This window comes from Myotis yumanensis, unplaced genomic scaffold (genome assembly GCF_028538775.1).
Source record: "Myotis yumanensis isolate MYYU_CA2020_CCGP unplaced genomic scaffold, mMyoYum1.0.hap1 SCAF_2, whole genome shotgun sequence".
Lineage (NCBI taxonomy): Eukaryota > Metazoa > Chordata > Mammalia > Chiroptera > Vespertilionidae > Myotis > Myotis yumanensis.
In genome coordinates, this window is record NW_027223753.1 from 9280219 (window position 1) to 9300405 (window position 20187).

General features: G+C 62.6%; 2 protein-coding genes across 2 annotated transcripts; one reads left to right on the forward strand and one right to left on the reverse strand.

Moving 5' to 3' along the window:
* The first annotated feature begins 3745 nt into the window (after window positions 1-3745).
* Window positions 3746-16291, forward strand: CLCNKA (chloride voltage-gated channel Ka). The gene is given in 22 exon segments (XM_070404178.1): window positions 3746-3822; window positions 4378-4484; window positions 5156-5284; window positions 6315-6443; window positions 6983-7017; window positions 7019-7123; window positions 7420-7497; window positions 7578-7656; window positions 8105-8230; window positions 8460-8544; window positions 8642-8743; window positions 9347-9431; window positions 9678-9851; window positions 10294-10363; window positions 10519-10607; window positions 10609-10630; window positions 10945-11158; window positions 12016-12149; window positions 13750-13840; window positions 13990-14074; window positions 14783-14869; window positions 15233-16291. Coding segments are annotated over 21 exon segments (2067 nt in total). The 5' UTR covers window positions 3746-3822; window positions 4378-4384; the 3' UTR covers window positions 15281-16291.
* A 532-nt stretch (window positions 16292-16823) lies between these two features.
* On the reverse strand, window positions 16824-19443 carry FAM131C (family with sequence similarity 131 member C). Its single transcript, XM_070403060.1, has 5 exons — window positions 19428-19443; window positions 19055-19164; window positions 18294-18477; window positions 17917-18027; window positions 16824-17321 (listed from the first exon to the last, which is right to left on the reverse strand). Exons 1-5 carry the CDS (start codon window positions 19441-19443, stop codon window positions 17038-17040), a joined length of 705 nt encoding a protein of 234 aa, XP_070259161.1. The 3' UTR covers window positions 16824-17037.
* Window positions 19444-20187: the final 744 nt, after the last annotated feature.

Genomic DNA, 20187 nt, shown 5'->3' on the forward strand with positions numbered 1-20187 from the left:
GTGGTGGGGGGGGGGGGGGTCCGTTTCTCTTCCCCATCAGCCAGGGGCTCTTAAGGACTCTGCCTCCCCTGTCAGAGGGCATACTCCTTGTGGCCCGGCTTTTCTATGCCCTGTCCCCTCTCCCCTGAAGTCCCAGCCGTGGTAAGAGGGGGTCTGAGTGGTAAGGGGTCAGGGACCAGGAGATGCTGGTCAGGAGGTCGGGGTGGGTGCAGGACCCCCACCTGCTGGACCCCTGTGTGAAGTGAGGGGCTCCTGCCCTCGGGGCAGACAATGTTTACAGCCGTCTCTTAGGGGTGGGGGTTGGGGGGTGAGAACGTGCAGCTGTGCCCCTGCCAGCTCCCAATGGGACCCAGACTCCATGCTTGCCCCCTGCACCCTCCTCCCCCCGCCCCCCGCATACTCTGGAACATTTTGGGGGCCCCAAGAGGGGGAAGCTAGCAGCCTGAGGCAGGGCTGGGGGTTGGGCCCCCCGCAGGGAATTTGGTAATTGCCCCTAAAGATCTGGAGGTTGTATTTCTGGGAACTGCTTGACCTCCGGCTTGAGGAGCCCTGGGACGCAGCGGGCAGGAGTTCGGGAGGCAGAGAATTCCAGAGACAGTCCTTCTAGCTCTGGCTTCAGGGCCTGCGGGCTCCTGGGGAGGAGCTTCCAGTATGGTCCATTTGCTCCCCACACAGCTCTGAAAGGAGGCGTCACCCCCATTTTATAGATGGGAGACAGCCACTCAGGGCAGGCCCTTTGCACAGGGCAAGCGGCACAGCTGGATTCGAACCCGGACATTGCTGATCCAAAGCCTCCTAGGAGGCCGGGTGACCTGAACACATGTGTGTGGAGATGGGCTGGCCCGGAAGCCCCTGAGAAGCCCCTGTCTGCTCCCCACAGCTCAGCAGAGCCAGGACTGACCTGGGAGGCGGGGTAAAGGGGGCCAGGGCAAGGCCATTCTGAGAAGAGAGTGGGCCCTTCGCATCTGCCCAGGCTGCAGTGTGGGCCTCCGCTCTCCTCTCCAAGTCCTGCCTTCCTCCCCCACGGAGGCCTCTCTGATTGCTGCAGTCCACACGAGGGGCCCCTGCCCCGATGCCCACAGTGCCGCCTGTCTGCGCACCCAGCTCCTGGCAGTGTAACCTGGTCCTCCTGGGCCTATGAGACTGACAGCTCCTCCAGGGCAGGTTTCACTGTGTCCCCATTAGAGTGGGAGTTCCTGAAGGTGGGCGCTGCTTCTCTTTTCTCTGGCTCCCACAGAACGTCATTCCTGGGGGCTCCATCTATAGGGGTGGTCCCTGAAGGGGGGCCAAGGCAGTGGCTGGGGAAAGAGGGGTCCTTCACTCCAGGGGAGATTCCTGCCTGGAATTCCTGCCCCTGTCACCCATCCTGGCCCAGGGGGCTGCCAGGAAGTCGCCAGCACTGAGGCAAGATGGAAGGAGGGTGGGGGAGGGGTGGGGGGGCCCAGAAGCCTGCCTCCCGCCAGGGAAACAGGAGCCAGTGGCTAAATGCAGACACACTGTCATGGTGCTGAGGGCCTGAGTCACTGCTCCTGGACGTCAGATCTCATTCCCCACCTCTGCCCACCGTCCCTCCCCCCGCCCCCCTTCCCGAGCCATCGCCCACACATATACTGCATCCACTGGCTTCAGTGGCCAGGAGGGACCCTGAAGGTCATCGGGGCCATCGCCCTGTCTCTGGGCCTGCCTCTCCCTTCAGATCACAAGGAGAGAAGGAGCTTCAGAGATGATCAACTGCCCTGAATCCCAAACCTGCCCGGGCATCCAATCACCTGAAGGAATTTTGACAAACCCAGAGCCTTAACCTGCACCCCAAGATTCTAATTTGGGGCCCTGGGAAGGGACCAGGAATCTGGTCCCATCAGCTCTCCACACAGCCAGCCCACAGGCCAGTGCTTGGAAACCACCCAGCACTCAGTAGGTTTATTGAACACCTACTATGTGCCAGGCACTGTTCCCGACTCTGGGGGACTGGTGTGAATGAGGCAGAGGTCGGCCTTGCCCCACAGCTCCCAGGCTCCCCTTACCGGACAGAAGAGGAAAGCGAGGCTCAGAGTGGTGGAGGACCAGTTGGGGGTGGAGGAGCTGCTATGGCTTTAATTAAGCCTGTTCTCCCTCCATTGCTGCCGGGGCTCAATGAAGAAGGGGGAGAAGTGGAGGGGCTGGCATGTGGGGGTACAGAGCTTTGGGAGGGACTTGCCACAGCCACCACACACCCCTCGCCGCCCTCTTCCCAGCTTCCTGGTGCTCGCAGGGCCAGGGGGTGAGGTGTGGACATGCTGGGCCTGCTGGCTGGCTGACCCTGGCTGTGCGATTGTAGCCAGCGGCTGCTGGAGGCCAGAGGTGGGTCTGGGATGCCGACGGGCAGCCAGTCGACAGGGTTGGGGGGGGGGGCAAGGTGAAGGTGGGCCCCAATCCATGCAGAGCAGCAAGCCCCACCCCACCTCCCACACATGCTCCTATTTTGGATTGACTTGACCTGGCCTCTAGGGGCAGAGGGTGGCTCAGGCTCCCAGGATTTTAACGAGTCATTGAAGGGCCATCATGATTTTCGGGGGGCGGGGGTTACTTGGGGGTGGGAGAGCCGTGGTCCCAGATCTCTTGCCTAAATCTCTCAAAAGTGGCATCAGACAAAGATCCTCTGCTCTGTGCCCAGACCTTGCCCTGGTTGATTCAGTCACCGGAGTTTGAGGAGCTCCGGGTAGGGGAAAAGGCACGCAGTCTAGGTCTGGGCTCAGCCTCTGCTGTGTGACTTTAGGTGAGTGACTGCACCTCTCTGATCCTCCATTTGTCATCTGCAAAATGGTGGTGCTGTCCCGGACTCACAGGGTGCTGGGAGGATGAACTGAGTTGCAGACTCAAGGGCCTGGCAGGTAGGCAGGGTGTAACATGTGCTTATTTCCTCACCGTGCCCCCCATGCCCTGGCTCCTACCCTCTGTTTGGGGTGCGACAAAGTCTGGGCATTTACTCAGAAGCCTTGTGGTTTGAGAGGCCGTTTTCCGAGACTGGAGGGGCTGGACACCAGGATCAAGTCTAAGTTTGTCCCCAGGCCCCGGCCACCGGGATTCGCTACCCCTGCTCCAGCTGGGGGCTCCGCCCAGCTCTGAGCGAGGTGGGCTGTCAGGGCAGGACCATGGGGTGCTGTGCAGGCTTTGGAGACAGGCAAACCTGGGGGGGGGGGCGCCCCAGCTCTGCCCTTGGCCTCTATGACCTTGACAAGCACCTCTTTGAGACTCCATTTCTTTAAATGGGAATAATGCCGCCCCCCTGGTTGGGTCCCAGGGGCACTCACTGATTTCGGGGGTGGGGGGGTGGGAGAGGGAGGTTGTTGGCACACAGCAAGGGGACAGCGACGACAGCGCCCCCACCTTTGCCCCAGCCCTTCCTCCTGCTCTGCTGGCTCCCTCCCCTCTCCTTTCTCTGCTCTTTCAGATCCCGTCCATACCAGCTCTGAGAGTCCAGGGCCCAACCCTCGGCCCACAGATGACCCCTCACCGTCCCGCTGTGTGTGTGGGGTCTGCACCAAAGCCCCGGATCCCCTGCCTGCAGCACGGCTTCGTGGCTACGCTAGGTTGAAGGGAGTCCTGCTCCCCGCTCCCTTTGGCTGCTCTGGGCTGCACGGCCCAGCAGGCCTGGGCAGTTCCGGTCGGTTTGTCAAGGACATTCTTAACAGCCACAGTAAACCCCGGCCGGGCGGGGTGGGGGGAGGAGGGGGGCAGGTGCTGATTGGTGGAACACACACCTGTGCAGGTTCACCTGGGCTGCAGGCAAAGGAGTCTCTGTTAGAGGGCCGTCTGGGGCCACAGCAGGGCGGACGGACACAGGTGAGGGGCCGCTGGGTGCAGAGCTGGGGATGGACTCGGAGGGGGTTGGCCAGGCCCCGGTCAAGCTGGGCAGGAGCAGAAGGGCGGGGGGCAGGGAGCCAGCATCTCATTTTGGCCTCTCCTTCTGGGCCTGGGGTTTTGCTGCCTCTGTGGCCTGAGCTGAAGCGGAGGGGGCTTGGGGATGGGCTCAAGGAGCCACAGCTGCCGGTGGAGACACAGACAAGTGTCCAGGAAGGGTGGGAGCGGTGACCACGGAGGGGGAAGGGCTCTGAGGTTCGCAGACCTGCTTTGGCCAATCCGCTGCTGGACGCGAAGGGCACAGACAGGAAGCCCACCTCACACTCTACACGCACATGCACGCCCTCGCTGACACCCCAGGGCCCGCTAGACTTAGGTCCCCCCCGCCCCCCCCGTAGCTTTACACACACGCACACACCCCGGGGAACGCCACCTTTCCTTTAGACCCGGGAAGTAGCAATATTGGAAGGGCCAGGGGGCAGGGCGTGGGCATTGGGGCAGCTCCCCGAGGGTCCCCCTGCCTGTCCGCTGCCTCAGAGACCTGATGGAGGAGCTGGTTGGGCTGCGAGAGGGCTCCTCAGGGAACCCTGTGACTCTTCAGGAGCTGTGGGGCCCGTGTCCCCGCATCCGCCGACGCATCGGAGGTGAGAGCTGGGTCCCTTCCCCTCCCCTCAGAGACCCCTCAGGACCTCACCCCCTTCCCAGGCTGCACCTCCCGCCCCCTGAAACCCACGAGCGGCCCTCCCCCTTTATCTGCCCCAACATCACTGCCCAGCGTCTCCTGGTGGCAGGGAGGGAAGGGATCTGTCTGTCCATCAGTCTGTGGGACAGACCTGCTCAACGCCTGCCCTCTGCCTTTTGGGGTTGCAGCCCTGATGCCCGATCACTGTGCCCGGGGCCTTGCTAAGGGCCCAGGGGGTGCTCTCTGGCCCGACACCAGCCCCGCAGGTCCTGGGACAACACAGGAGTGTTACTAGACCCTAGTGCTGCCTAAGCTACGGACCCTGTGGTGATTAGAGAGAGCGGTAGCTCCCAGCACTCCTCACCCCTGAGCCTTGATCGTCCTTCCATAAGTACCCCAGTGTGGGGCAGGGGTGGGGGCAGGCCCATCAGAGGCCCCCTGCGCTGCCACCATCACCACCACAAATCCTGCTCTGCCCCCACGTGAGGCAGCGCCCCTACAGGCGACCCTGGGCTGGACCACCTCCCCAGCCCCACGCTGCCCTGCCCTTCCCGCCTGAGCAAGAGCAGGCTTCAGGGAAGGGCTGTCCATGCCCGCCTGGCTCTGGGCTGTGACCCCGTGCCCCTGCGCCAGGCGGCTTGGAGTGGTTGAAGCAGAAGCTGTTCCGTGTGGGTGAGGACTGGTACTTCCTGGCCACCCTCGGGGTGCTCATGGCCCTGATCAGCTACACCATGAGCTTCACCGTGGGGCGAGTGGTCCGAGGTAAGCCCCCGCCCCTGGCACGCATGCCCGCTCCGGACCCAGGGCTCTCAGGAGGCCACCAGGTGCAGCAGGGGTGGGAGGGGTCTGGGGGGAGGAGGCCTGGTCTGGTCCTGGCATTGCTCTTTTTGTTGTTGTTGTTAATTCTCACCCGAGGATATTTTTCCATTGGTTTTTACAGAAAGTGGAAAGGAGGGAGGAGCGGGGAGAGAGAGGGACGGGGGCAGGGGGGTGGGGGGGAGAAACATCAGTGTGAGAGAGACACATTGATTGGTTGTCTCCCACATGTGCCCCGACCAAGGCTGGGGATTGAACCTGCAGCCCAGGTATGTGCCCTTGACCAGGGATTGAGCTCGAGACCCTTTGGTCTGAGGGCCAACGCTCTAACCACTGAGAACATAGGCCAGGGCCTGGCATTGCTCTTGGCTTGCTGTGTGACCCTGGACAAGCTCCTGCCTGTCTCTGAGCATCTCATCAGCACAAGTGAGAGAGAATGTTCCCAAGAGCCCTTCCGTCTGAGTCCTATGTTCCCCTGGTCCTGCTGCTTAGCTCCCTCTCCTCCCTCCCTCCTTGCTCTCAACTCAGTCGCTGGGGGAGAGCACTTGCGTAGACCACCCTGGGTCAGCAGGCTCTCTCCACCCTGAGGGCTCCCTGGAAGAGGGGGCGGGGGCAGGAAGAGGGTAACACCTTCTCGGGGAGACTTGCCCCTGCCAGGCACCAGACACCCATTGTCTGAGGAGCTTCACACTCTGCCTCACTTCTCACAATGACCCTGTGAGGGAGGTGCCATCACTAGCCCATTTGACAGACAGGAAAACAGAGGCTGTGAGAGGCGGAGTCACTGGCCCAAGGCCCCCAGCTAGGGAGTGGCAAGCCTGGGTCGGGCTCCAGGGTCCTGCTCCTGCTCCTCTGGGGGAGCCGCTGCTCCCTGGCGGCCTGGGCCTCCCCTCTCCAGGCCTGTGTCTCCCGGTCAGTAGGGGGCACCCGAGGGCCTCGGAGCCGTGGGTGCTCCCTGATTCCTGGCTGTCTCCAGCACACAAGTGGCTGTACCGGGAGATTGGAGACAGCCACCTGCTCCGGTATCTCTCCTGGACCGTGTACCCCATGGCTTTGGTCTCCTTCTCCTCCGGCTTCTCACAGAGCATCACGCCCTTCTCAGGAGGTGAGCCCCCACGGGTTCATACCCTCAGGCTTCTGATGGGTGGAGGCAGGAGGCAGTACCCCTACTTCATAGCCGGAGAAATCAGGCTCAGAGGAGTCGTGTCACTTGCCCCAAGTCACACAGCACGAAGACCAGATCTTGACTCCTGGGTCACTGATGGCTCTGGCCCCTTTCTGAGAGTTTTTCCGGGTGGTGATGGGGAGAACGGTGGCAGGTTCTCCTGCAGAGTATTTCCCAGGTCTCTCAGCTCTGCCTCCAGCTCCCGGCCAGCAGTTGGGAACTCCAGGGCTGCATGCAGGGTGGCCTGGGACCCCCTCCTCCCCCCGCCTTCCCCCGAGTCTGCCACAGCCACGTGCCAGGCCCAGCTGGAAGGACATGGGCTATTCCCGTCTCCTTTCTGACCCTCGGCTTCCTCTGAAAAATGGGTTGAGGAAACCTATTCCTGGGGTTTTAAAGGACCTGACAGAGGGTGGTGTGAAACACTGTGCAGGGTCAGGTGCGAAGAGTTTAACCCCAAGGTTGTCCCTCCTGCTGCCAAGGTTCTGGAATCCCGGAGCTGAAGACCATCCTGTCCGGGGGTGGTCTTGGAGGACTACCTGGACATCAAGAACTTCGGGGCCAAGGTGGTGGGCCTCACCTGCACCCTGGCCTCCGGCAGCACCATCTTCCTGGGCAAAGTGGTACGAGCAAGCGAGAGAGCACCCCCCCCTACTCCCTGCTCCCCCAGGCCTGCCTTTTCCCCACCACCCACCCCGCGGGGTCAGGCGGGACTCGGGCCAAGGCCGGTCTTCCGGGGCTCAGTCTTGGGGAGGCCGGGTCCCCAGAGTGTGACAAGGGGCTGGGAGATGGAAGAGGTGGGTGTGGGGGGGGGGCAACCGTGCTGTGTCTGGAGGAGGTTCCCTCTGTCCCCCAACCCTGGGCCCTGAGAGGGAGCAGCAAGGGCCCGGCTCCCCTCCCAGGTCCCTTCTCCCCTCAGGGCCCCTTCGTGCACCTGAGTGTGATGATCGCTGCCTACCTGGGCCGCGTGCGCACCAAGACCATCGGGGAGTCCGAGGTAAGGGGCTCGGGGAAGGCCCCCCTTGGAGGGAACGAGAGGGAGGGGGCTGATCTGAGCCCAGGACTCGGATCCCCCAGAACAAGAGCAAACAAAACGAAATGCTGGTGGCGGCAGCGGCGGTGGGCGTGGCCACAGTCTTCGCAGCGCCCTTCAGCGGTGAGACCCCGCCCTCGCCCCTCCCCTGGCACCCTGGGGCTCCCCACAGCACCACCCCCCTGTCCCCTGGAGGGCCCGGAGGAGGGATGAGGACTAATTTTGGTCTTGTTTCCTACAGCAGTCCTGCCCGCTTGGGTGGGGGTGAGTGAGTGGGGGTCAGGCGCCTCGGGGTTCCCTTGACAGGCTTGGGTGTGGGAGCAGCTCTCTGTGTGGCCCTGGCCCAGCAGTCCACCTCCCGGAGCCTCCCTCCCTCATCTGTGCAATGGGACCATAGCAGTCGCATCCACAGGGAGGAGGTGGCATGTTCCCTGGAGGCGGAGTGCCTGCCCGGCCCTCCCCTCATTTGGGCTCAGAGCCAGAGAGAAGGGGGGCCCTGTCTGCAGGCCAGGAGGGCAGGACCGAGGGGCCAGGGCGCCGGGGCTCTGTCTGAGCTCAGCGCCGCCCCCAGGCGTCCTGTTCAGCATCGAGGTCATGTCCTCCCACTTCTCCGTCTGGGATTACTGGAGGGGCTTCTTCGCCGCCACTTGCGGGGCCTTCATGTTCCGCCTCCTGGCCGTCTTCAACAGCGAGCAGGGTGAGTCCAGGGCTCACCCCCACCGCCCCCCCAACCTCCCCATTCTCCCCTCTCCCCTCTCCCCTCTCCCTCCTCTTCCATCCCCAGCTCCTTCTAGGCGGGAGGAGGGAGCTGACCTGTATTGGGCGGGAAGGATGGGGCCCTGAGGGTGGAAGGGACAGAGCTGGGCCGGGAGCAGGGGCCGGGGCAGGCGGGGGTGTGAGTGTGACGCCCCCGCCCCTCCTCACAGAGACCATCACCTCCCTCTTCAAGACCAGCTTCCGGGTGGACGTCCCCTTCGACCTGCCCGAGATCTTTTTCTTTGTGGCGCTGGGGTGAGCGGTGCCTCGGGTCCCTGCAGCCCCCCAGGGGCTTCCCCAGGGCTGCCTGTGGCCCTGGGAGCTGCTCTGGACTCACCCCACCGCCCCGCAGGGCCATCTGTGGCGTCCTGAGCTGCGCGTACCTCTTCTGTCAGCGAAATTTCCTCATCTTCGTCAAGACGAATCCGCTCACCTCCAAACTACTGGCCACCAGGTGGGCTCTGGGCCGAGGCTGGGCCTCTCAGGGAGACACCCCCCCCCCGCCAGGGACTCAGCCTCCTGAGCCCACAACTCCTACTGACTGCACCCCATCTTCTACCGAGCCTCCCAAACCTCCCTAGCCCCCACCCCACTTAAGGAGCCCCATTCCCTCATAACACCCCTCTCAGGTTCCCACAGTCGCTGTTCCCCTGCTCACTGGGCTAGCAACCCTCCATGTAACCCCCACCCTCCGGAGTCCTCACTCCCTCCCTGAACCCCACTCCCCACGGAGCCCCAAGTCCTTTACGGAGCCCCCTCTCCTCCCCAAACTTGGCTGCCCCTGGCATTGGCACCTCAAAGTCAGCCCCTACCTGCCCTTGATTGGCCACGCACTGCCCCGCCCCCACCCGCCCCCGTCCAGCCCTGGCTGGGCTCTGTCCTGGTCCCAGCAGGCCTCTGTCCCAAACTCTCCCATCAGCCCTGCCCCTTGTCACACAGCCACTGGGGGACGGACCCTCCTCCTGTCCCTGCCCCAGTGTCAGCCCCCAGGGTGGTGGGCCATGAGGTGGGGGCGAAGGGGAGAGTGGCCCTGGAGCTCCCCCCTGCACCCCCACAGCAAGCCCCTGTACTCCGCCCTGGCCGCCCTGATTCTCGCCTCCATCACCTACCCCCCTGGCGTGGGCCGCTTCATGGCTTCTCGGGTAAGGGGCCCTGAGCTGGGGCAGTGGGAGGGGGGGCCCCAATTTGTTTCCACTTAGTTCCTGTCATCTCCCTCAATCCCCACGAAGGGGAGGTTCGAGCAGCTCCCAAGTCCCCTACACTGGGAAGTGGGGGAGAGGGTGGGAGGCCAGGTCAGGCAGTGGGGGGTGGGGGGACGACTGCCCGGAGGGGTGGCAGGGGGACCTCATGCAGATTTCTGAGCTCCCCCCCACCGCCCCCCGCTCCAGCTGTCCATGAAGCAGCACCTGGACACACTGTTTGACAATAACTCATGGGCACTGATCACCCGGAACTCGTCCCCGCCCTGGCCCGCCGAGCCCGACCCCCAGAACCTGTGGTTCGAGTGGTACCACCCGCGGTTCACCATCTTTGGGACCCTTGCCTTCTTCCTGGTTATGAAGGTGGGCGCCCCGGGGCCCCAAGCGTGTGCCTACAGCCGAGACCCGTCATGGGGGGATGGGGTGCCTCCCGGGGCATGCAGCACAGCACCTGGGCCTTCCGTCCACGCTCCCTGGCCTGACCCTTGCCCTCTGTGTGTCCGGGCCTAGTCGCTCCGGCTCTCTGAGCCTTGGTTTCCTTATCTTTAAAATGGGATAGTTATGGCGCCTCCTCAAAGGTAAGGTTGAGAGGGAAGGAAGGAGAGCCCCTGGCACACAGTAGGCACTTTGTCAGCGTCAGGCTCCTTCTGCTGGCCAACGCGCCTTCTCTGGCACCAGCCCCCGGCAATGCGCCTGAGCACCCTCTTTCTCCCTGGGACACGCCCTGTCCCCTGTCCTGCCCCTCCCTTGCCCACTATGGCCCAGCTGCCTCGAGCCTCTGCCCCTCTGGGTTCCCCATCTGCAGTTCTGGATGCTGATCCTGGCCACCACCATCCCCATGCCCGCTGGCTACTTTATGCCCATATTCATCTTCGGTGAGTCTGGGGTCCTGAGGGTCTTAGAGGTTCAGGGTGTGAGGCAGGCATGGCTCCTGGTCCGCCCCTCCCTCCCCAGCATGGTACTGAGGTCGTCCCCAAGGATGGAGGGCTGAGGGGCCGGGTCAGCCCTCTCACCCGAAGTCTGTGGCTAGGAGCTGCCGTTGGGCGCCTCATAGGGGAGGCCCTCTCTGTTGCCTTCCCTGAGGGCATCGTGGCCGGAGGGGTCACCAACCCCATCATGCCCCGGGGGGTATGCCCTGGCAGGTAAGTGGGCCAGGGCCCCTCTGGGTGGGCTGGACCTGGAGGATCAGCCAGTGGTTCTGCAGAGCCCCCCAATGAGCCCCCACCCTTCCCTGAGCCCCATTACTCTCTCCAGCACCTGTCTTGTCCCTGATCCCTCATCCCCGCCCTCACTGCTCTCCCCTCACCGAGCCCAGGCTTTGGGCGCTCCAACGGTGGCCAGCGTGTGGCCTTTGGACAAGTCCCACCCGGCCCCTGGCCACAGCCTCCCCAGCCCCGCCCTCTGCGGGAAGCTGGCCCCTGGCCTGAGCCGCCTGCCCTGGCTCTGCCCCCCGCAGGGGCTGCGGCCTTCTCAGGGGCCGTGACCCACACCGTCTCCACGGCGCTGCTGGCCTTCGAGCTGACCGGCCAGATCGTGCACGCGCTGCCCGTGCTGATGGCGGTGCTGGCGGCCAACGCCATCGCCCAGAGCTGCCAGCCCTCCTTCTACGATGGCACCATCATTGTCAAGAAGCTGCCATATCTCCCGTGGATCCGGGGCCGAAAAATCAGGTGAGTGGCGCCTGCCTCAGGCTGGCTGAGAGGGGTGGAGGTGTCCCCGTGGCTGGGGGTGCAGCTCCCCCCAATACCTCACTGCAGCTGACCTTGGACGTGGGTGGTGTGGGAAGGGCTGCTCTCTGGTCTCCGCTCTCCCCAGCTCCCTGCGTGACCTTGGGCAAGTCCTTGGCCTCCTGGGCCTCCGTGTCTTACTCGTCATTAGTCCGTCTTCACAACAGGACAGATACCGCCCAGGTGTTGGGAACGGGCTCAGGGAGGTGCCGGGTCTTGCTCCAGGTCACACACAGAGTCAGCAGCCGGCCTGGGAGGCCCCTGCCGCTCCCCACGGTGCTCTGTGGAAGTGGCACAAACAGGCTTGGAGGTCCTTACTCCACCAGGCAGGACCAGAGCAGCCTCTGTCCCCGGAGAGGCAGGACTAAGGCTGAGAGTGCCGGGTCCGGGGCCCAGCTCCGAATGCATGCGAGCCGCCACCTTGTTCTAAGCCTCAGTTCCCCCATCTGTAAAATGGGGGTGTTTTCAAACTTTAAAGCTCCCCCCCACCCCACTTTTTGCCATCAAACTTTTCTTCAAATGACATTCTCTAAGGAAGGCTTCTCAATGAACGAGCCTGAAGCTGGTCTGCGGGGAGCTAAGGGCGGGGGGGGGGGGGGGGGGGGGGGCTGAGAATTCAGAGCCAGACCATAGGTGAGCTGGTCCCCAGGTACCTCTCTCGACTTCGGGGCTCCAGGTGTTGCTCATTCCGGGAACCTCTCAGTCTGTGCCCACACCGGAGCACCAGCAACTCTCCCTCTGGGGTACCCCACCTCGTGCCCTCACCCCAGGACCTGACAGGAGCATCCCTCTGCCTGCAGCTCTCACCGCGTCATTGTGGAGCACTTTATGAACTGCAGCATCACCACGCTGGCCAAGGACATGCCACTGGAGGAGGTGGTCAAGGTCATCACCTCCACAGACAAGGCTGAGTACCCCCTGGAGGAGAGCACAGGTGCTCAGCAGGAAGGGGGCGGGGATGGGGAGGGGCCTTCCCTCCACCTCCTCTTGGTGGCGCAGGCCCAGGAGAGGGGAAGCAGGGCACTGGCCCTACATCTGGATCCGGGCTCGGTAACTGGGTGCCTTTGGGGGAATCACTCGTTGTTAAGATGGAGACTGACCAGCCTGCTTGGGGTGGCTTCCGTGCTGCCACGGGAGATGAGAGGGCACGTGCGAAGCTCTCCAGGGCAGAGCTGGGGGTTCTGGAGGCCAGGCCTGGTGTGCGGGGCGTGCGGGTAGGGTGATGGGGCGCTACCAGGGTCCCAAAGGGTTCCTTCATCCGCCTCCCCTTCCAACATTACCCCGCCGAGTCCCCGCCACAATCCCTGAGAGCATCTTTGTAAAGAAGGATGAATGGGCCCTTGTTAGAAGACACAGAAGCGGAGTCTTGGGGAAGCATCTGGCTAGAGCATCGTTCTCCACTGGCAAGTACAGTGCGAGCGGGAAAGGAAAGTCGGGGGGAGTACAGCCATGTCCACTCAGGCCGCTGTCACCTTTATGTCCCCTCTGTGCACATGAGACAGGGCGCACACCTGGCAAGCGTGGCACAGCTGGGTTTTGGTCCCCGCTTGTCCTTCGGGCAGGTACCTCATGGAGTGAGCAACCTGCACAACCATACGGGTCCTAACGGCCCCCATAGCCACCCTAAGAGGCCTGGGCCACTTGTGAGCGGCAGCGTCAGGGGCAAACCACGCTACGACCTGCGGTGTCCCCACCCAAATGGGGCAGCCCTTACATCGTCCCACAGAACACGCCCACGGCCCCCCTTGAACATGTTCGCAGAGGAGACCCCCTCCGAGAGGCCTCCCCTCCTGGGACAAAGACAGAACTGGCCTCCAGACAAAGTCCACGCCACCCTCAGAGCCACAGGAGGCAAAAAGCGCCCAACCCGCAGCCCTGGGCCGTGGGGCCCTGCTGATCACTCAAGAAGTAGCTTTAAGTGTTTGTTTCTAAAGGTCTAGTTGTAAAGTGTTTACTTTACTGGATAAGAAGCAAAACTATCAGGCTGTTGCCTCAAAACCGAGTACCTGCGAAGTCCGGTGGTAGCCTGGATTGAGACTTGCCAAGCCCCCAGCACACAGTAGGACCTCAGAACATGGTGGGCTCCCGGGTGCCTGCCTTCACTGGGCTGAACCAATTGGGAATCTTCCTGGGGGGAGGGGGGAACAGAACCCCGCCCTATGGCACAGGTGCCCCCAAGCTGCTCTTGCTTTGAGGCCTGCCACATGGGGGACCTCAGGGTGAGCAAACTCCCTCCTGGCCCCCAGCAGCCTTAGCCTCCTTTGGCTACCACACCTCCACGTCAGAAGCTGAGTGACCTTGGGCGAGACAATTAGCCTCTCTGTGCTGCTCAGCCTCAGTTTCCTCGTCTATAAAATGGGTGACAATAGTTCCTGACCCCACAGGCTGCTGTACGTTCCTGAGAGACACAAGAAGACCTAGCACAGTTATTGGCACGTAGTAGGTGCCCAGGAAATGCAAATTCCTGCCTCATAATTCAGCTCTCTCCCTCTCCCTCTCCCTCTTCTTCTTCCTCTCCCTCTCCACTTGTCCAGAGTCTCAGATCCTGGTGGGCACCGTGCGAAGGGCCCACTTGCTGCAGGCCCTCAAGCTGAGCCACCTTCCTGGGCTCCAGGACACCAAGTGGTACTCATGGGGGGTGTTGGGGGAGTTGGGGAGTCAGCAGGGTGGGAGTGGAGGGGACAGCTGGATCTGTGGGAGAGGAGGATTGAGCCGGGCAGCCTGGGGGAGAGGGAGGCCCGGCCCAGGCTCCCAAAACCCTTCCCTGTCCCCAGCACTATCTCCAGGGACATCTTGGCTGGGGGCTGCCCCATGGAGCCAGTGACCCTGCAGCTGTCTCCAGAGACCTCCCTGCATGAGGTAATGGGGAGGACTCAGGCACGGGGCACAAGGACCCTGGGGTAGAGGGGAAGAGCAGAGAGGGAAACTTCGGCTCCACCTTCCCTACATGCAGCCAGCCAGCGTGGCTCTGTCCCCTCCTGGGCCGCTTCCTTATCAGCAGAATGGGCAGAGCAGCTCCTGCCCCTCTCCGAACCCCACTCCCAGAGTTGTTGGGATGATGCAAAGGCTAGGGAAGTGAGAGGGTTTACATAATAGAATCCTCTGGGTGGAGAGAGGCAGTGTTTGAATTATGTCTTTGGGTTTCAATTTCAGATCCACTGCTTTCTCCCTGTGTGATCTTGGGAAAATCATTTAATCCCTTTGAATGCTCATACCCTTCCTCTCCCCCACACAAGCACAGAGCCTGGAACACGGGGTCAGGGAGGGGAAGAAGCCGGTTGGGGACTTGGGGGTGGTCCCAATCCCTCTGTGACACTGTTGCTGGATAACAGGTTTTTCCCATTGGTTCCTTGTGTGGACTCTGGCGACCCCCTCGTGGTCGTGCTGGACATTGCAGGCTCAGGTCCTGGTCTTTCACCCACCATCCTCTTCCCGGGTGGGAGAGGTGGAGGCGAGGGCACTGCTCCCCCACCTCTGCTCAAAGCCTCCGGTTAGGGATAAGTTGAAGCCAGAGGGCGGTGTGGGTGCCACCTGTCCTCCAGCATTTCCTACCCACCCTTCCTCCAGGCACACAACCTCTTCGAGCTGCTGAACCTTCAGTCCCTCTTCGTGACGTCTCGAGGCAGAGCTGTGGGCACCGTGTCTTGGGTGGAGGTACCAGGGTTCCCCGGGTGGAGCAGAGTCGAGGGGCCCTGGTACCTCCAACCCAAGACTGGGAAGGTGGAAGGCACCAATACCCCTCCCATCCAAATTTCGAGGGGCCTCGTGGGATTCTGATGAGCCCCACTTCCTGGCCCAAAGTGGCCACTGGGCCTGGCTACCCTACCTTATTTTATGACCAGTGGCCAGCCCTGCCAGTTTCTAGGCCTCAGTGATCCCATCCGTGCAATGGGGAGGCACTGACTCAAAACACTCACCCCAGAATCAACCCTTAGGGGAGTCCAACAACACTGGAGCCCCCATTCGAAACCTCCTCTACATCCTTCCCCCCAAAAGCCCCCCCTTTCTCTGTTTTAGTTGAAGAAAGCCATTTCCAACGTGACAAATCCACCGGCCCCAAAGTGAGCCAGCCTGGCAAGACGAACCGGGGCACCTAAGTGCCCTGGCGAAGCAGATGGGGCAGGCATCCTGCCTCCTTGCCCACCACAGCTCGCCCTCCCCCCAGCCCAGCTCAGCTCCTCAGTGAAACAGGCAGCTCTGACCTTGCACCTCAGAGGGCTCCATAGTCACCCTGTCCCATCCTGGGTGGGACAAGTGCCACCTGCCTTGAAGGACAAATCCCACTGTGGACCGAGCTCAGAATGCAAGACAGCAGAAAACCAGCACACAGTGGGCACTCCACCCTCATCCGTCAAATTTGCTAATGACAGACAAGATTGATGGACGCTGTCACCAAGGGCAGGCACGATTCCCTCTGGGGTGGACGCCCAACCAGAGGCTCCTGAGAGGAAATAAAGCCATTTCCCAGAGCCGCAATTCACCCCCCATCTCTGCTCCAAGGGCACTCACGTGGCACCCCAGCTTCTTCCTGTGCTGGCTGAGCAAGCTCTTGGGGCTGCTCGTGGTCAGGTGGCAGTGCAGGCCCGGGGTCCTGGTCTCCCACTCCTCCTGGCAGGGAGATATGGGGAGAGTGGGTCCCCCACCAGGCCTTACACTGCTCATCCTCACGTATAAGCAGGACCTGTGGCCCAGCTACCTTCCTCCCAGCCCCAGCCTCCTCCGTGGCCGAGCCAGGGCTGCTGGTGCAGGCCCCCCGTGTGCGGCTACCCGGACAGTCTCTCCTGTGGGGACTCTCCCAGCTGGGGGGCAGCACACTGACCAGCTGTATGAGTGTTGAGGGGCAGAGGCCCTCCCCCGAGTCCCTCTAGACCAGTGGTTCTCAACCTTCCTCATGCCGTGACCCTTTAATACAGTTCCTCATATTGTGGTGACCCCCAACCATAAAATTATTTCCGTTGCTACTTCATCACTGTAATGTTGCTACTGTTATGAATCGTAATGTAAATATCTGATATGCAGGATGTATTTTCATTGTTACAAATTGAACATAATTAAAGCATAGTGATTAATCACAAAAACAATATGTAATTATATATGTGTTTTCCGATGGTCTTAGGCGACCCTTGTGAAGGGGTCATTAGACCCCAAAAAGGGGTCGCGACCCACAGGTTGAGAACCGCTGGCCTACACCCTCTCGGCCCAGGAGCCCGAAGGACACGGTTTCCCCAGCAGAGACCAGGCCAAGTCCATCCAGGGTGAATCCGCCACTTTAATGTCTTCAGAGAGCTTTCAGGGAGGTGACAGGAGGGCGCAAGGAGGGGGAGCCGGGGCACCAGGGTCAGAGGGTGAGGGACAGACAGACAGTCCATGGAGACGGGTGTCCTCGGATGACCGCTTAGGAGCAGATGCTTAGCTACCGGAAGAGGCTACCCCACCTCTGATGGGGCAGAAGCACAGAGAAAGGCGGGAGGGACTGGCTCTGGGACCAGGCAGGGTCCCCAGGCCCCACGGCAAGTGGGTCTCCCAGGCCCTTTGAGGTTGTCTGCCTGGGGGCCCGCCCTGGTGTCTGCCGAGTCCTTGAGCTCGGGCGGCAGGAACCCATGCTGGGGGGAAGGGGGCCCACAGGAGCCGAGAAGGGAGAGAGGGATATGGCTCCCACTGCGGGCAGGTCCACGGAGGCACGAAGTGGTCCACGGGCGTGCCGGCCTCGCCCCCTGCCTCCCCCACCCCGTGCCTGCCCTGAAGGGTCGAGAGGCCCAGTCTGACCCCACGTCCTGAGACGCCTGGGCTGCCCACAGGCGAGACGGCGGTGTACTTGGGCCTCAGTTATAGAACACCTCGTCCTCCTCCTCCGAGAGGGAGCCGCTGTCTACCGAGGGGAGGGAGCCCTGCAGGCAGGACCCACCCTCGGGCCCCGGGCCCCCGGGCAGCCGGGGCCGGTGCTGCTGCTCAGGGCTGGGGGGCTGGGGGGCAGCAGCTGTGATGGGGGGCTCCTCAGGTGAGGGCCAGCCGTCAGGAGAGAGGCCGGGGGAGGAGAAGGCCAGGAGGCTGTCATCCTGCGAGGGGCCGCTCAGAAGACTGTCCTGAAGGTAGATGCTGTCCAGGTCTGGAAAACCAAAGGGAGGTGGGGGGTGAGGGGTAGAGTCCGGGACCCTCCTCAGCCTCCCCTGGTGTGTGAGGGTGGGCAAGGGGCAGAAGACCGGCCTCCAAATCCTGCTTTGTCACTGCCAAGCTGTGTGACCTTAGGCAAGTCACGGAGCCTCTCTGAGCCCGTTTCTCACTAGGGCAGTGCGTGTAGTTCAGAGCAGGCTCTGCGTCGAGTCCTGCGCTCTGAGAACTGGGAGGACCAGTGTTCACCCTGAGCCTCCCTCCCCTCCAGCCAGAGGAGGATTAAAATGAGATCAGAGGTACATTGGCTTCACCCAGGACCCAGGCTCGTCAAAGCCCTCAGTAGTAACCCTGGGTTCTAGCACAGAAAGCCCTTAATTCACAGTATTTATTATTATTACTACTATTTTCTCCTTTATGCTCACGGCACCCCCTTGGCAATGGGCAGGGCAAGGGTCATTTTTCAGATGAAGAAGCTGAGACTGAGGGAAGAAAGGGCTTATCTGAGGTCACAGTGCATTTGGTGACAGGCCGGCTTGCAGCGCCAGCTCTGCCCGCCACCCCCCCCCCCCCAGTGCCCACTCAGGCGGTACCCTGCAGCTGGATGATGTCCTGGGGGCTGTTCTCGGGGTGCAGCTCCTCGTCGTCCAGTGAGGACCAGGCGCTCAGTGTGGCCTCTGTGATGGCGAACTGCTCAGCGACCCCTGTGGGGACAGCGGGACCAGCTCAGAGAGGGCACGACAGGGGGTGCGGGGGGAGGGGGGCGGCAGAGTGCTTGGATGGCCTGGCACCTGACAGCCTGGGGGGCCTGGGCTGTCCATGCAGGCCCTGGTGATCAGAGCGCCCACCGAATGCCCTGGCCACCCCAGGCACTGTTCTCCCTGCCCAGACAATGCCCCGTGGTGATGCTGTGTCCCCGAAGGACCAGAGCCCTGGCCAGTGCGGTCCCGAGCCCCGCCCCCCCACTGACCGGCAGCAAAGCGGGCCTCACGCAGCTCATCCGGGAGGCAGCAGTAGTGCTCGTCCTCGGCCGGGGACAGCTCCCAGCCGGACCGCTGGGCCCTCCAGCCCTTCCACTCGATGAGGTGGGCCACGCGGCCACGCGCCATGGCTGTGGGCTTCGTGATGTGGTCCTTGATGCTCTTGCACCACCCCTGGCGACAGTGAGAGCCGTCACGTGGACTGCCCGGCTCAGAGCCCCACCCCCCACACCCCCTGGCCCCCCCCCACAGCGCAGGCCCATCCAGTGACCTGTACCCCACTTCCATTCAATGCCTTGTACCCAACCGATGCTCTCCATCCTCACAGCCCCGTCCCCAGCAGCGCCCCTGTGCCTACTCGACTCCTATGCCCCCACGCCCTCCCGGGGGTCCTGCTCCCAGCCAACGCTCCTGTCCACTGGGAGCTTCCTTCCCAGCCTCGCCACACCCCTCATTCTTTCTCTGACCAAGTTCAGACCCTTCTGCCCAAGATCTGCTCAAGGATCCACTCAAGACACCTCCCCCCCCCCCCCCCCCCCCCCCCCCCCCCCCCCGCTAAGCCCTCCCCTTTTCCATGAATAAAGTTCTGAGAGAGCTGCCTGGTGAGACCTGTGGGGTGCAGCAGGCAGGGAAGGCTTCCTGGAAGAGGTGGACTGGATTGGGGCTTTGAAGGCAGTTGGGTTAGACAGATAGAGGCTGTTTCAGAGATGAGATGATGAAGGCATGGAGTCAGGTGTGGCTCCAGGGTTACCAGGGCTGGGATGGCGGAGAGGCTGGGGCGCCTACCAGGGGCCAGACTGGGGGCTGAGAGCCAGGTGGAGGTGCCGATGTCTGAGAGCAATGGGGAGCCACGGCAGGGCGCTGGCAGGAGGGGAGCGGGTTAGGTCTGTAGTTGAGCAAGAGCATCCTAAGTCCGGGCTTAGGGTCCCAGGGTGGAGACAGGGGGACACTAGGGGCCACTGAAGGGATCCAGCAGGAGACGGGACAAGGGCTGGACAGATGGGGGAGGGGGGGACCTGAGGGGTTCCTAGGAGTAGAGGTTGGATGTGGAAGCTGACAGAGAGGGTTGTCAAGAATGATTCAGCATCTCCCTAATCAAGCCCGACAACAGGTCTGGGAGTCACCGGGCTCCAGCGCCATGACGTAAAGAACAGCAACCCAAGAAAGACAGTAGCCATAAAGGAAGGGAGAGGAAAACCACAGGGAGGAGGGAGGGGAGGAGAGAGGGGAGGCGGGAGGGGAGGGGGGAGGGGAGAGCCCTCCCCCACGTAGGGGAGTGTTGGCAACTAGGAGGCTTTTGGAGGAGGTGTCTAAGTGGCCCCTGAAGGGCAGGGGAGGTGGAGGGAAGGGGTTCAGGGGGCGGGAACAGCACAGGCTGATGTGGGGGGGGAGGGCAGCAAGGGCCGGGGAGTCAGAGAGGCCTGAGGGAGGAGGGACTAATGAAAGGCTAGCGCAAGGTACACTGAGCAAAGCTGTGGGCAAGGGGAGCGCTGAGAATGGCCCAGAAGGCTGTGCTGGGAGGCAGGGCAGATGCTGCAGGGCCCGTTGAGGCCCCTTTCCTGGCCTGCGTGCCCACCCCCCCACTGGCACACCTGCACCCTTGTCTGGAGACTCGCCCTTAGCTATGGCAGCTGCCTCACCCGGAGGTGCCGGAGGGGCAGGGGCAGCCAAGCCAGCCAACTGGCCGAAGTGCGATTCATGCTCCTGGGCTCCCACGGATGGGGCTGGGGGAAGGGGAGACGCCTGCCACCAGGCTTTGCCACGCTCCTCCCCCCGCCCTGTCCCGCTGCCCTCACTCCTATAGGTTGCCCTAGAGCAGTGGCTGGCAAACTGCGGCTCGGCAAACCGAGGCTCGTGAGGCACATGCGGCTCTTCGGCCCCTTG